Source organism: Canis lupus, chromosome 16 (assembly GCF_003254725.2).
Source record: "Canis lupus dingo isolate Sandy chromosome 16, ASM325472v2, whole genome shotgun sequence".
NCBI lineage: Eukaryota > Metazoa > Chordata > Mammalia > Carnivora > Canidae > Canis > Canis lupus.
In genome coordinates, this window is record NC_064258.1 from 6,767,423 (window position 1) to 6,783,095 (window position 15,673).

Below are 15,673 nucleotides of genomic sequence, written 5' to 3' on the forward strand. Positions count from 1 at the left end.
TTTGGGAAATGGGGTACTCTGTTCATTTTTAAGGGGGAGCCCTGTCGGACCAATGTGGCCGGAGAAGGAGGGGGCACAGACACAGACAGTTGACAGACAGTTACACTTTATTAGCATGGTGATGGTAGAGGGATGGAGGTGGGGGTGGGGCTTTAGCTGTTGGCAGCTATGGTCGACTGAATCCAGTCTACGAAGTTGCACACCTTGGTGTAGACTCCAGGTTTGTTCTTCTGGGCACAGCCGTAGCCCCAGGAGACGATTCCCTGGAGCTCTCCATTGCAGACCACTGGGCCACCAGAGTCACCCTGGGGAGGAAGAAGGTGGGACAGGTTTTATCGAGAAGGTGGAAAGGGCACCTATATAATCGGAACCTTTAAAGATTGCATTCTGGTCAGCTCTGTGGCTCTGCATGTTTCCCATGGTGGTCCCATCTCTGTCCTGACTAAGGCAGTGACTGTCATACAGCCTGGCCTGCCTCGCCCTGTAGAAGTCCTCCCTTCTGCACGGAGCCCTCCTGCCCCAGCTCCACAGTCCTGTGTGCTCAGTCCTGCTCCCCGGTAGAGCAGGTGGATGGGCAAGGGTCTTGGCATGGGAAGGGTCAGTCACCTGGCAGGAGTCCTTGCCTCCCTCGAGGAAGCCGGCGCAAATCATGTTCTCCGTGATCTGGCCGGGGTAGGAGGCTTCGCACTGGGCCTGAGTCAGGATTGGGGCGTCCAGGCACTGCAGCAGCTCGGGGTAGTTGGCTTTGAGGAGAAGGGAGAGATCAAGGCAAGGAGAAAGGTGAGTCAGGCCAGCATGGGGACAGATCCAGTGCTGAACACTGAGGGCAGCCCACAGAGAATGCCAAGAATGTAAGCCCCGCGGAGGAACAATGGGTTTTGGTTTCCAGGCTGAACCCTGCCAAGCCCCTCCCTTGATGGGACAATAGTAGGTGCTCTATTTGTCCTATATTTTGATTCTAGGGGGTCAACTCCTTAAAGCTTTGCCTCTTTCTAGGACCCAGCACAAAGTCCTGTGTGTAGTGGTACTCAAGCTCCAGGGCATGGCTGGTTCGGGAAATTGGGGACATTGGAGGATGAAGTAGTGAGGGCCCCACTCACTGCCAGAGCTCAGGGTGTTGCCCCAGCCGGAGATGAGGCACTGGGTGCCAGGGGCTGCGCAGGCCCTGGGCAGAGATATGGTGGCCACCCGGGCATTGAGGACCGCAGGTGAGGAGAGCTTGATGAGCATGATGTCATTGTCCAGGATCCAGCTGTTATAGTTGGGATGGCGGATGACCTTGGCGGAGTTGATGAACTGCTCATTCCCCTCCAGGACATCGATGTTGTACTCTCCGAGTCTCACTTGGATGCGGCTGTTGGGAAGACAAGCACAGGGAAACCCTTTTCTCCATTATGTTCGCTTTTCTCCAGGGTTCTCGAGCTCTCTGCTCGTGAGTGGGAGTGTGGCAATATCACCTGGCAGGAGAGGGGTGGTGGATCCGTGCAAATGTGAGACCAAGAACTTTCTCCCCGAGAGGTAGGTGGTCATAGAGTGGGGTGACATAAAGGGATCCAGTGGGGACTGCTCCTCAGCCTGCTTTTCCAGCTGCCTTCCCCACCCCACCCCTTCCCTGGCACCTGGTGCCATAGGCATACATGACTGACTTGAAGTTCCCCATGTATTCCTTATCCTCTGTAATTTGCTGACTACAGGCAGTGACTTCTACTCCCTCCCTTCTAGGGCTGGTCCGTGCCATCATCCTGTATGATCTACTCCAGTGGTTCTCAGTGTTGCCCTGGGATGTGCAGCCTCAGCATCCCCTGGGAACTTGTTAGCAGCAATAGGTTTTTGTTCCCACCCCAGACCCGCTGAATTAGAAGCTCTGGGGTGGGACCCAGTGGTCCATATTTTTGCAAGAAGCCTTGTAAGTCATTCTGATGCTCACTCAGGTTTGAGAACCTTTGGTCTAGGCAGTGACCTTCAGCTCTGCTGCAGAATAGAGTCACTAGAGGTAGAAAGCATTAAAAAATCACCAATATTCAGACTCATCTTCCTGAAAATTCTGAGTTAAGTGCCCTGGGATAGGAGCTGCACATCAGTATTGTTTGAACATAGCTTAGGTGAGTGGGTGGGGCTGCTGGGGACAACTTCTTGTCCCCACCCGCCCCTCTTCCTTAACCTCCACACTCCTGGGCTGACCCCAGCTCTCCACGAGGATTCTGGGCATGGAGAACAAGGTGGGAGACAGAGCACTTACGACTTGTAGCAGTGAGCCGCGGACACCACCCACTGGTCACTGATGAGGGAGCCCCCGCAGAAGTGATAGCCTGCATTCAGGGACACCTGGTAGGGGACGGAATTCTCCTCACAGGTGTAGCCCCCGACGATCTTGTCATCGTCGTCTGTGGGGGTAGCAACTTGAATGGAGACAGGAACAGAGAAGCCAATTCAGTAGATGTAGGCAGGTGGAGCCCAGAGCCCGTGTGGCTGGATCATGCTGATTAGAAGCCCTCAGCAAGCACAAAGATGATAGATGGGCCAGTGGGGAGTGTTACATCCCTGATAGGCATCATAGTGCGAAGCTCTGCTGAGACTCTTGGCGTGTCTACAGGGCACATGGCCAGGTGCCTGCTGGGGCTCCGGCCCAGACCTCTTCTGGGGGTGCCAGGGTGAGGACACAGTGCACGCAATGTAACACGGGTCCGAATGTGGTTTTCTCATCCACTGAATGCTTCTCTTCCTCATCATTGGTCTACTCCTCATGGCTGTTTGAGCCCCAGATTGTCAGGATGGGTTGGTCTAGCTAGGAAAATCTGGCTAAGTAGCCCTGGCTATACCTAGCTTTTCCCATTGCTAAAAATCTGCACCATGAGGCCCGGGAGAGGAGGCCCCAGGCCAACTGAATCAGAATTTCTAGGGCTAAGACTCTGACATGAATGTTCTTTCAGCTTTCCTAGGCGTATCTGGGATTGAGAACAGCTCCAGGGGAGCTATCCCAGAGCTGATGGAACTAAGCCTCAAGCCCCCTATTTCATTTCATGGCCTACCTGCACCTGATCTCCCTTTCCAGGCTCTCCCAACAAAGTCCCAAAATGGATGAATGACAGGGTCTGGAGTGGGGTCAGTGCAAGGTGGGAGAGATGGGGCTTACAGAGAGCCCAGGAATGAGAAAGAGGGCTGCCGGGCAGGGGAGATAGACTCTCAGAGCCCAGGCAAATACAGAAGAGCAGCAAGAGTGGAGCAGAATTCCTGCCAGGAAGGAGGCGAGTGGGGTCCAAAGCCATGTATGGAACTCACCAGCAGCTCCAAGAAAAGCAAGGATCAGGAGTGGATTCATGATGGCAGAAGTATAACTGAATGGGTGGTGGAGAGCCTTTATACCTCCCAAGGTGAGGGAGGGGGTGTACGCCAGGGTGGAGGGTCACCACTCCTCCCAGGACAAACACACCTGTAGCTTTCCCTTCCCTTGGCCTTGTATCACCTCTGCTGTGTTTGGCTGTCTGGGGATTTGTGACCCTCAGGTGATAAGAAAACCTACATTGTGAGAGCAGAGAGGAAGACACAACTGACTCCTGGGAGGATTCTGGGGTGTGAGGAAGAAGCCAAGTCCCCATATGTCACAGCTGGACCTTCTGAAGCTGAGATGAGAAGAGGAGGAAGAATGGCCTGGGCCCTCTGACATGGAGTTCATTTAAGTTGCTCTGAGCAAGGCCTAATACTGGAAGGAAATCTGGCTGCTAGTGACCTGGAACCCCTACGAGGGGAGTAAAGTCTTGCATCTATAAGCATGAAGACCCTTCTCCCAAGTTTAAACCACTGGGCAGGAAGGTCACATCCAAGGTTTTAGGGAACCAGGATCCCAATGTCAAGAGGCGATGAGAAGGGAGACGGGAGATGGGAGTCTGGGCTTTCAGCTGTCTTTCCTTCCCATCAAGGCTTGTGGACAGGAGCACTTGGAAGGAGAAGTTCAGTGGGCATTTACCTGATATGTTTGGAGGATGTAAGCTCAAGATCACATCCTTCCTCTTTCTCACCATTAGGACATTGGTCTTTCTCATCACTCACATTGTCATGGGTTCACTTTTGTTTTTTAATTTTTATTTATTTATGATAGTCACACACACACACACACAGAGAGAGAGAGAGAGAGAGGCAGAGACACAGGCAGAGGGAGAAGCAGGCTCCATGCATCGGGAGCCCGACATGGGATTTGATCCCAGGTCTCCAGGATCGCGTCCTGGGTCAAAGGCAGGCGCCAAACCGCTGCGCCACCCGGGGATCCCTATGGGTTCACTTTATGTAGTCTCCTGGTTGCCCTGAGAATCGGCACCACTGGTGATGAAAATTGCTCCCACCTGCTAGGGGCTGACAGCCTGAGCTCTGATTGTATGCTCCAGATCAGACATTAGACAGGCTCTGGGTGATGGTAAATGTAGGTTCCAATCAAAGAATCAGCAGTAGGTAGAGAGATTAGCACATAGTGAAGGGGTGGAGTATTTGGTGATCATTCACTACAGTGGAACGGGGGAAATTCTAGAATTTTCTATTGCAGATGCAGTGAGATTATTGTGCTGGACTCAGCACAGAGGTAATCTTCCCAGAAATGGCCTCAGTTTGGGACCTTCCATGCGACCAAAACACAACCCCGTAATTTATTGAGGCACAACCTGGCCAGAGGGGAATGGAGGTGGAGAGAGTGTGTTGAGTGTAATTCCATGAGCCAGGTGAAGGAACCCTCTTGCAAAGACAGTTCTCCTTCCCAGCTCCTCTGAGCTCTGAGGTGATGAAGGGCAGGGCTGGACACAGTTCACTTTTGAATTTTTTGAAAAGTGGAAATGAGTAAATGTTCTGGGACAAAGTGAAAAAGGCTCAGACATCCGGCAATAAAATAGGAAGTGGGCTGAGGGAATGGAGTCAATGGAAACTAGCAGAAGTTGGCCTTTGTGGGTTCACAGAGCTGGGAGGGGCCCATAGGAAGTCTTCCAGTCCATTGCCTGGCATGGCTGGAGGCTGGCCTCCCCATGACGGGAGCACTGCCCTCAGAGCTCTGGCCTCTCTGATAGCACCCCCTCTCATCCTGATGGGCTCACACCTCTGTGGGAAGGTGCTATATTTGTACAGTGTCCGACAGCCTTCTATAAGGCTTCACATACCCCAACAACAGCAGTATGCTGGTCTTCATTGGCATTGAGTTTTGAACTTGTCTTTTCACAAATATTTTAATTGTGAAATATACAAAATGAAATTATTTCCATTTGTAGAAGAAGAGAACAGCACGGTTCTGTGTTACCCACAAATACAGATCTAAAAATGGCAGAGCTGGCTTCAAGGCTACCAGAAGATGTGGACAGCACTGGAAGTTTGGGAATTGGGGCAGGTGCCACATGAGAAGGTTTATTTGGGATTTAGCCAGAGGTTCCCAGAGGACAAAATGTACCTTCAGCTCCTTCCTGGTGCTTGGCTCCCTGGCAGAAATAGGGATTGAATGAATATTCCACCTCGCACCTGGTCTCAGAGCTTTACCTTGCCATGGCCCTGGTCTACTCTAAACCTGGTCTACTCTAAACATTTAAGGCACAGATGACATGTCTCTGTGCTCATGGGTAGCTGAACCAAGTTGTAGAGCTTTATAACAGAGGCTTTCCCTATAATGTCACCAAATATGCTATTTAGTTTTGTCCCTTTGTCGTGGGGTTTTTCTAGGAAGTCCTGCTGTAGCAGAGAAGGAGAAGAACACATACCAGTGTTCCTGGACAGGTATCCTACCAGGAGGTGCCCCTTGGGAGAAGACAGGAAATTGAGGAATAGGGAGAAAATGTTTGTGGCCTTGACTCTGTCTAAAAGGGAACACCCAAGAGCTCAAGGAATTTCTGTGTCTAAAGCCTTAAGACTAGCTTTTTCCTGATATTTTGTGCGCCTCCTGAGAATAAACTATTATACCCACAACATAGTATGAAGTCAGTTTTTGTTGAATGTAGAAGGAATCACTTTATAGGCAGAGAAAATAGCTCTAAGTGAGACTATGACCTCATGCTTTAGGCTCAGACAGGTAGGGTGGATTCAGGTCCAGCTTTGCCCAACTTTGGTTTGGTTAAGTCTATGCAACTCTTATAATCTTCCTTCTGAACTATTTCTCTAAGGCATTCTCATAGTTCATAGTTAATAATTAGCCTATCAAATCACTGAGTTTTTTTTTTTTTAAAGATTTATTTATTTGAGAGAAAGAGAGAGAGTGTGTGAAGGGGCAGAGGGAGAGGGAGCAGACTCCCCATTGAGCACAGAGCCAGATGCGGGGCTTGATCCCAGGACTCAGATCATGACCTGAGCCAAAATCAAGAGTCAGTCGCTTAAATCACTGAACCACCCAGGTGCCCCATTCCTGGTTTTTAATTATAATAGTGAATAGTTTCTTCACTATAGTTTCTGACTATATCAGACATTGTCTAAGTCTTTTATGGACCTTTTTTCACTTTATTATAACAACCAACTATGAGGTTACCCATTTCATAGATGACAAAACAAGCCTTATAGAGATGGAGTAGTTTGCTTAAGGTCACACAGCCAGTAGGTTGTAGAGATGGGATTTTAGCATGATAGTTGACTCTAGAGCCTGCCCGCTCTACCAGAGACCATTCAGCTTCCTGTCTTCTTGTTTGATCCCGAGGGCAGCCCCATGAGGGAAGCAGCAGACACCACTTTCTCGGGCACTTATAATGAATACTAGGAGTTATATGGAAGTGATGAATCACTAAATTCTACTCCTGAAACCAATATTACCCTATATGTTAACTAACTAGAATATAAATAAAAACGTGAAACAAGCAACCTAAAGCTCAGAAGTTAAGTGACTTCTGCTGGGTCACCTGGACAATCAATATGGAGTTGACACCTGGGCCTTCCCCTACTTGGGGTAGTTCATTTCCCATTGTGTTGCTACACACGGGGGGCTGTTGGACCTTTCAGTGGTCTGAAAAGTAGATTTTGGTCAGATTCCAAATTCCAGCCTTTTTTTTTTTTTTTTTAACACTTTCTTCCTAAGCCCTTCCCCCTGACTCAGGTATTTTTCCTCCACTCATAGTCAACTCTGCCTTGTGCCCCATATCCTTCACCGCTCTTCAACCATGTTGTCAAATTCTGAGCTGTCTTCTCTCCAACCTTCCAGCTCCTTTCCTGCATTATTTTTTTTCTAAACTACATATTTTCTCCATGGCACAATTTCTTCTTGTCCAGTAAGAACTGCTTTCTTGAATATTGGAGCCTGGGAGTTGCTGACTCTGAATAGTGAAGGGGGTTTTGTGTGGTCCCGAGAAAGAGAAACACTGAGACAGAGGTGAGGATGTGTAGACGGGCCATGCTAGTTGGCTAAATGGGGGTATCCGTCCTTTCTCGCCCCTACATCTTGCTCCCCACCTTGAAGCCAAAGAAGACAAGTGAGTTTCAGGCCCAGAGCAAAGTTCCATTTGCATATTTTATCTATTGCTCAGGCTTGAGGGGTAAGTGGGCAGTGTCTAGCAACTGAGGTTTTAACACTAACGAAAGACTGTTTCCTGTAATGTAATGGTCATTCTGTTCACATTTCCATCCCTCCTGGGCCTATTAGATCTTCTTAAGTCGCTCCAGCATCTTCTAGAAGGTAGTAGCAGAAGAAAGGCAGGAGAGAGTCCAAGAGGAATACCCATGTGGGCTGTTATTATTGTAGCAGCCGTGAATTATTCCATGATACTCAAAGTTTAATAAATAACATGTGTTTTTATTTTTCTAAATCGTGTTAGGTCCAGATTGAGCTCCACAAGCCAAGTTCAATAATAAGTCCAATCAGAGCCCAATTGGGCTCTCTCCACTCATTTGGCTTATAAAAACTCTAGAATGTGTTGTCCATTTGGAAGGCAGCTGCTGGTGACTCCAATTCCTATTGACCAAACTATCCAGAAAGATCTCCAAATGGCTTCCAAGGCTCAGCATTGAGTGCTTAGTCCACATAGGCACCAAGACAGTTCCAATTTGAGGACCATCTACTTCAGGGCCACTGGGTTTGAGCACGTTCTGGGCTTTGGTCTCTAGAACCCATAACATCTACTCCCTTTCCCAGCCGTGGGAATGCAGCAGAGGGAGCTGGCGATAGTTGGGCCACCTTTCTATTCAAACATAAGCTGAAGCATCTGTTCTGTCCCCATTAGAACAATTCATTTGCTTGTTGGCTTACATTGTCTAAACTCAAATACTTTTGTAGACTTTTTCTCCAGGGAAATCCACACTGCTGGTCAAATTTTCCTCTTTTCTTTTGAATCATATTTATTTAGTCAATGTATTAGTTTGCTGGGGCTACCATAACAAAAGAACATAGACATAGGTGTCTTAAACAACAGAAATCTTCTTTCTCCTAGTTCTGAGAGCTAGAGGTCTCAGATAGAGGTGTTAGCAGAGTTGATTTCTTCTGAGGCCTTTCTCCTTGGCTGGCAATGTGTCCTCATGTGGCCTTTCTTCTATGGGTACAACCCTGGTGTCTCTCCTAGGATGTCCTCATCTCTTCTCATAAGGATACTGGCCAGTTTGGATTAGGGTCACTCTAATAGCATCTTTAAAGGCCAGATCTGTAAGGGCCAAATCTCCAAATACAGTCACATTCTAAAATAGTGGGGCTCAGGGCTGTAATTGTGTGAATTTTGGAGGAGTCGAATTCAGTCTGTAACTCTCAGTAAATACTGGCTGAATTTCTGTAGCGTTCCTGCAGTTTTCTTAAGATGAAAGGAACTAGCACTGAAGAAGATAGAAGTGTCCTTGCTTTCACAGCAGTTATGTGTATTTGTGTGTGTATGTGTCCACACATCTGTGAGGAGGTGTAGTGACAGGAAGCAGACAACAAATGATGTATATATGTCGTGTATATAGAGTATATATATTTATATCAGACTGTGGTGGTTAGGTATTGTTAAAATAGGATAAAGTGATAATAGGTGTGAGTGAATGCCAGGTTGGCAAATGCTCTGTTAGCTAAGGTGGTCAGGAAAAATCTCTTTGGGGGGGGTGGTATTTGAGCTGAGACCTAACTAAGAAGGGCCAGTTGTAGAAAGGTGGGACAGGGAGAGCTTCCATTATTCCTTGCCGAGACTGCAATAGAAATAAATCAGTACACACGCCGTTGCTTTTAAATTAAACCTTGTCATCTAGCATATGATATTTACCTTGCCATTGGTTTTGATTGTAAAAATTGATATATAAAGGACAGTCATCAATATATTGAAATAGTCTTATAAAAGTTAATGCAGGGTACATTTTTTGACATGAAAGGGTATTTATGAAATATTCTTGGGTTGAGAGAATAAATGGTAAAACAGTATGTATCATATGATCTAACTTTATTTAAATGAGTGACTTCAGGGGTGTGTGGGTGGCTCAGTTGGTTAAGCATCTGCCTTTGGCTCGAGTCATGATCTCAGGGCCCTGGGACCAAGCCCCGCGTCGGGCTCCCTGCTCAGCAGGGAGTCGGATTCTCTCTCTGCCTTCACCCTGCTTGTTCTCTGTCTCCCTGTCTCTCCTCTCTCAAGTAAATAAAATCCTGAAAAGAAATCATAGCTTGTAATGGCAAACCTCTATTAACTTCACAGGCTTTTCCTATCATATTACAACAGCCCTTAGATTATTTGTATTAAGGATTGGGTTATACTGTGATCTCCAGGTACATTCTTAAAGGATTTGTAAGCCCCAAATGCCCATTATCCATCATGATGTAATTTGGTGAAGACAAACTGTGGAATTGTTTTCAGCAAACAATAAACAATGAATTGTGGACTTGAAAAAAAAAAGAAATAAACGAGCAATTTCAATGTTTACAATAATGTGCATTGATTTTGCAATGCAAATAGCTAAAAGAAAGAGAAATGATGGCAATAATAAATGAAATTTTCCCAGAGAAGATGATACATAGCCTTGAGCAAGGAGTGGCTACTGATAAAATTTCATATGTTACAGTGAGCTCATCAATGTGGCAGGTCTCTGAACTTCTGCGGATCTTACATTGGTCTGGCGTGCATATGTCATGCTGAGGCATTGCGAGTGCTTTCTAATTCCTACTCACTGAGAACATCCTGAATGATGCCATTGGTCTAATGGACCTGTATGATATCAAGGTGACTAAGAGCCTTCTGGACTGTATTGATGGAAAACAAGCTACATAGAGCTTTGAGATAAAATAGTTAAAGGTTCATTCTGACCCTGCCACTGGAAGGCAAACTATCCGATGGTCTCTACTAAGTACATCTTAACACTGTCGTGGAAGGAATTTTATCCTTAGCCTCTTGGTAGCCACCTTCCCTGTATTTCATCCTGCAGTTCGTCCTGCAGATTGTGTCCCTGTGGCTAGTTGACCTACCTATTCACACCCAGATCTGCCAACAAGCACACAATGAGCAGCTCAAGCTGTGGTCTTCCCCTCCCACCTGCCTTGACTGGGGCCTTGAGTTCACCAGGCTGGAAGCTGGGTGGGAGGGAGCCAGCTGAGGTTCTTGTTCAGATCTTTGATCCGTGCTGGGCGCTGTGTCTCTAGCGCTGCAGAAGTAAGAGCTGGTGTCTTCGAGGCTCAGGTTGCTCACAGTCAGAGTGGAGAACATTAGGGTTCGGCGGCTGATGGGAAACTTCTCCCTGGTAAATCCACTTTCGTAGGTGGCCTCTGCACCCTGGTTTGCGGTTGCAATCAGTATCAAGCTCTGTCCTGGGAGCTGACGGTACCAGAACATCAAGGTGACTTGGGTATCGACCTCACAGTGGATGGTAATGGAGGTCCCACGTTGACAGATGTCCCTGCGCGGCTTTTGAGAGACAAGAGCTCCAAACACAGAGCCTAGTTTCAGAGAGAGCGAGAGAGCGAGAGAGAGCTGACAGGCCTGTCCCCAGGCAGGAAGGTCTTTTTGCCATTAGCTTCAGTGTCACTTTGGATCCCAAAGAACCCTTGGCACTGCCTCCGTTTTGTTCTTCCAACTATTATTGGGTCAGAATCCACTAATCACTTAACCCATTTCCCTCATCCTCCAAAGGGTGGCCTCAGGCCCTCTGCACCTCTACTCGGCATCAACATTAACCCCAAACTTCCCTATGGGATTAGCCTCATACCTTGTCCCAGGAGAAGTAGCAGGCAAGTCAGCATCTTTAGGTGCTAGCCCTTCACCGTCCTTGAAAAAAGGCAAACTCCAGGGCCTCTTTCCTCCCCAGTGGGTTCTTCCTTCCCTACTGCATTTCTGTTCCCCTCTTGTAGTAGGACGGTGAGCTTCTGCAGAAGCTTTATTTGCCCCCCAGTGGAGCTATGTGGCTCTTCACTTTGGATGGGTCTTCATTCACAAGGAATCACAAGTGAGTCACTGTCAGGTGTCCACCGAGTATCCACCCCTCCCCATCCATCACGGAGTACCACAGTGTGCCACCCTTTGGGTAGCAGCCCTTGGGGAGGCCTGAAAGATCCCACATAGGCTTTTAACCAGATCCTGCCTCCTCGTAGAACCTTTGCATTTCCATATGCATTTTATTTTTTTATTTTTATTTTTATTTTTTTTCCCATATGCATTTTAGAATACGTATTTAAGTTTCTTAAAAAACGTCCAGTTGAGACAATAATTGGGATTTTTCTGAAGCTATAGATCCATTTGGGGAGAATACTCATTTTTAACAATAGTCAGACTTCCAATTCATGAATGTGATATGTATCTCCATGTTGTAAACTTGTCTTTCATTTCTCTTAGTATTGCTTTTTAGTTTTCAGTTTACAGGTCTTGCATATCTTTTGTTAATTTTTTTCTTAAATATTTGGGTTGTTTTTACATTCTTTTAAATGCAAGTTTTAAAATTTAATTATCCTGGGATGCCTGGATGGCTTACTGGTTGTGCATCTGCCTTTCTTTGGCTCAGGGTGTGATCCCAGGGTTCTGGGATTGAGTCCCACATTGTGCTCCCCACAGGGAGTCTGCTTCTCCCTTTGCCTATATCTCTGCCTCTCTCTCTGTGTCTCTTATGAGTAAATAAACATCTTTAAAAATAAGTAAAATTTAACTATCCAATTGTTTGCCATAGTATATGAAATGCGATTTTTGCATGTTAATATTGTAACACATGCCCTTAAGAAATTCACTTATTAATTTTATAATTTTATAGGTTTCTTTTGATATTTAAATGTAAACGGTGATTTCATCTCTTAAAAGGTTCTACTTTATCATTTATTCTTCAGCCCTTTCATCTTTTTTCTTGTCTTAACGTGCTGCATAGCACCTTTAGTAATGTGGAGTACAAGTGGTGTTAGTGAAATTATTGACTTGTTTATTAGCTTAGAGCTAAAAAGTTGAATATTTCTACCATCAAGTATGCTCTTAGTTGTGGGCTTCTTGTAGATGTCCTTCATTAGATTGATGAAGTTCTATTCTGCTCCCAATTCTGAGTGTTGCCATTATCAATGGGTATGGAATTTTGCTAAGTGTTTTTTCTATCTCTAATAATAACTGTGTAGTCTTTATACACGTATTAATAAGGTAAATTACAATGACTGATTTTGAATGTCAGAGCAAACATATTCCTAGGATAGATAGACCCTATTTAATTATTTGAAAAAAAATTTTAATGCTATTTTAATTTGTTAACTACTGGAATTTTAGGTATATTTCTTTAATTTTTTTAATGATTGCTCTAATAATTATCATACTCATTTTAAACTTTTTACAGCTTACTTACAATTAATATGGTAAAGATTCACTTAAAATATAGAACTTTGCAACTAAATGTGCATGTTTTCTTCATCCTCATCTTTTACATTATTATTGTCATTTTTTTAAAATTTATTTATCATAGGCACACAGTGAGAGAGAGAGAGAAGCAGAGACATAGGCAGAGGGAGAAGCAGGCTCCATGCACCGGGAGCCCGACGTGGGATTTGATCCCGGGTCTCCAGGATCGCACCCTGGGCCAAAGGCAGGCGCTAAACCGCTGCGCCACCCAGGGATCACTATTATTGTCAGTTTTACTGTGTGTATCCACTACATGTCTCACAAGACAATGCTGAAATGTTTGCTTTCACTAATCGTACATATTACAAAGAATTTAAGAAAAATCTTTAATATCTATCTACATTTCATTTCCTGCGCTCTTCATTTCCACCTCAAAATCGAAGTTTCTTTCTTTTTTCTAAAGATTTATTTATTTATTTATTTATTTATTTATTTAAGAAAGAAAGAGAGAGAGAGAGAGAGTGTGTGCAGGTGAGTGTGTGGCGGAGGGGCAGAGGGAGAGGAGAGAGAATCTTGAGTAGGCTCCCCACCCAGCGTGGAGCCCAGCACAGAGCTCCATCTCATGATCCTGAGATCAGGACCTGAGCCGAAACGAACTCAAATGCTTAACCAACTGAGCCACCTAGGTGCCCCTCAAAATTGAAGTTTCTTTTTCTAAGATTTTATTTAGTTGAGAGAGAGAGAACATGAGCAGAGGGGAGGGGCATGGGGAGAGGGAGAAGCAGACTCCTCAATGAGCCGGAGCCCCACGTAGGGCTTGATCCCAGGACATAGGGAACATGACCTGAACTGAAGGCAGACTTAACCAACTGAGCCACCAGGTGCCTCAAAAACTGACTTTTCATCCAAGTGTTGACTTCCCTGTAAATATTGCCTTCTTTTGATTGCTTTTCAGTGTGTTAAGGGAGGCCTTTAAATTTTTTTGTCTGGAGAGTATATTTGCTATTTGAGGATGAGTCTTACAGGAGTTCCCATATCATCAGAAGACCTACCTCATTCTTTTAAATGGGTATCTAGTGGGACACCTGGGTGGCTCAGTGGTTGAGCATCTGCCTTCAGCTTGGGGAGTGATCCTGGTGTCCCGGGGTCGGGTCCCGCATTGGGGCTCCCCGCATAGAGCCTGCTTCTCCGTCTGCCTGTGTCTCTGCCTCTCTCTCTCTCTCTGTGTCTCTCATGAGTAAATAAATAAAATCTTTTGAAATAGATAAATAAATGGCTATCTAGTAATCAGCAGACTTTGTGGTTTAGTTGCTACCTATATCTGAAACCTCTGAATAATCTAGATTCCTTTTAGTGGAGTCATCTTCTCCAGACTGGATCTGGGTTTCTGCACATGTTAACTCATGCTAGATTATGTTATGGAGGAGTTTCTCATTTCGTGTATCACAGCCTATGTTTGGGCAATATTTGAAAATGTACCCTGGAGTCTCCCTGCTTCTGTCTGGATGCGTTGCTAACCAGTTCTACTGCACAATTCCTATCCTAGGGCTTTTCTTTGTTGTTATTCTGAGTTGGATTCCCTAGTTCCTGAATCCTATGATTTCTTCTCTTTTTGATTTTCTCCCACAGATTGCTGATACACATTATCCAAGAACTTTCTAAGGAAGAATAAAATAAGAATTTATTTAGGTTTGAGATCCTGGCAGAAACAAAAATCACATTTTTATGGATAGCTTGGGTTAGTTGAGAAATGCAGGCTGAAAATTATATTCTATCGGAATTTCATAGTTATTTTTTACACCGTTGTTTTCTAGCATTCAGTGTTGCTGCTGAGAAATGTGAACCATTGTGTTTCTCGTTCCTTCATTTATACATTGTTTTGGTTTTTAACACTTTTCCTTGTCTTGCATCACTTTAAGATCATTTTATCCACCTCATTCTGAAATTGATTGAAGATATGCCTTAGTTTCAGTTGTTTTATATTCATCAAACACACCTGACTTTCTTTTTCTTTTTATGGCTGTCTCCATTTGTCCATCACTAGGATGATACCATTTCTTCCCTTAACACTTCATCATTCCATTTCAAGATGGAAGTGTTGGAAGTTTACGCTATATCATGAAAAGTGTCTTTGGTGCTGGCTATGCTGCTGGTACAGAGATAGGGGGTCCAATTCTTTGGCTGTGTGAATCATATCTTTGCATTAATGGTAGGATTCGAGACCCATTTGGCTGAAGCAAGGATATTTACCCACCTTGGACTTGAGTTTACCTCAACTTGAGTTTACCAGCTGTGTGGCTTTGGGCAAATTATTTAAATTTAGGTTCTTCATTTGTAATGAGTAGAAAATAGTCCTTGTATGTCACAAGTGTATGTTCAGATAAACTAGTTGGGATATCTCACTCTTGTCTAGAAAGAAGGGGAAGTGCTTTCTTCTGTAGCATCACCCTTGTTTGATATTTCAGTTCTTTTCTAGAAAAAAGGAAACATTTTTTCCTTCCCTTTCATTGCCCCTGTTTCTTAAGAAGCCATTTCCTCTTCCCCATCATGTCCTAGTAAACCCTGCTTTTATTTTCATTTAATACAGAAGAATTTGTTATATTTACCCATGTCACAGAATTTTAAACCTTTGATTCATAGAAGGAAAATAGCATTTTTCCTTCTATGAATTTTTCAGGATGTTAATGTGATGACTCTTTATCTAAAATCATGGTTTACATTTTCTGAATTCTTCCTTGTATTCTTATGGTAAACATTAGTTAACATTTTATGTGCTTTTGAGAGTGTATTTTGTGAGTTCTCCTTAGAACACTTCGATTTATCTCAAAACTCAAGCCTCCTACCCCAATCTACAATCCTTTCAACCTCTTGAGACATCTTGTGTAATTCATGAGATGTATGATATTCAGTCTCTGCACTTAATTCATGTATTCTACATCTCTGCTTGGGCGACAGTTCCTTAGTGAGATGAGATGCATCAGAAGAAACAG

General features: G+C 44.8%; 1 protein-coding gene and 1 gene segment (V, D, J or C); both read right to left on the reverse strand.

Moving 5' to 3' along the window:
- Window positions 1-15,673, reverse strand: part of LOC112650920 (T cell receptor beta constant 1-like) — a 198,284-nt gene that overhangs the window by 21,684 nt on the left and 160,927 nt on the right.
- PRSS2 (serine protease 2) lies at window positions 90-3,438 on the reverse strand. Its single transcript, XM_025433828.3, has 5 exons — window positions 3,280-3,438; window positions 2,240-2,399; window positions 1,101-1,354; window positions 607-743; window positions 90-305 (listed from the first exon to the last, which is right to left on the reverse strand). Exons 1-5 carry the CDS (start codon window positions 3,317-3,319, stop codon window positions 153-155), a joined length of 744 nt encoding a protein of 247 aa, XP_025289613.1. The 5' UTR covers window positions 3,320-3,438; the 3' UTR covers window positions 90-152.

Excerpts from the sequence above, each read along its gene's own strand:
- PRSS2 (XM_025433828.3), bottom strand. The coding sequence starts at position 3,319 with ATGAATCCACTCCTGATCCTTGCTTTTCTTGGAGCTGCTG. Across the intron at positions 1,355-2,239 it reads GCGGCTCACTGCTACAAGTC|CCGCATCCAAGTGAGACTCG; the intron begins GTAAGTGCTCTG and ends TCTTCCCAACAG. Across the intron at positions 744-1,100 it reads CAACACCCTGAGCTCTGGCA|CCAACTACCCCGAGCTGCTG; the intron begins GTGAGTGGGGCC and ends TTCTCCTCAAAG.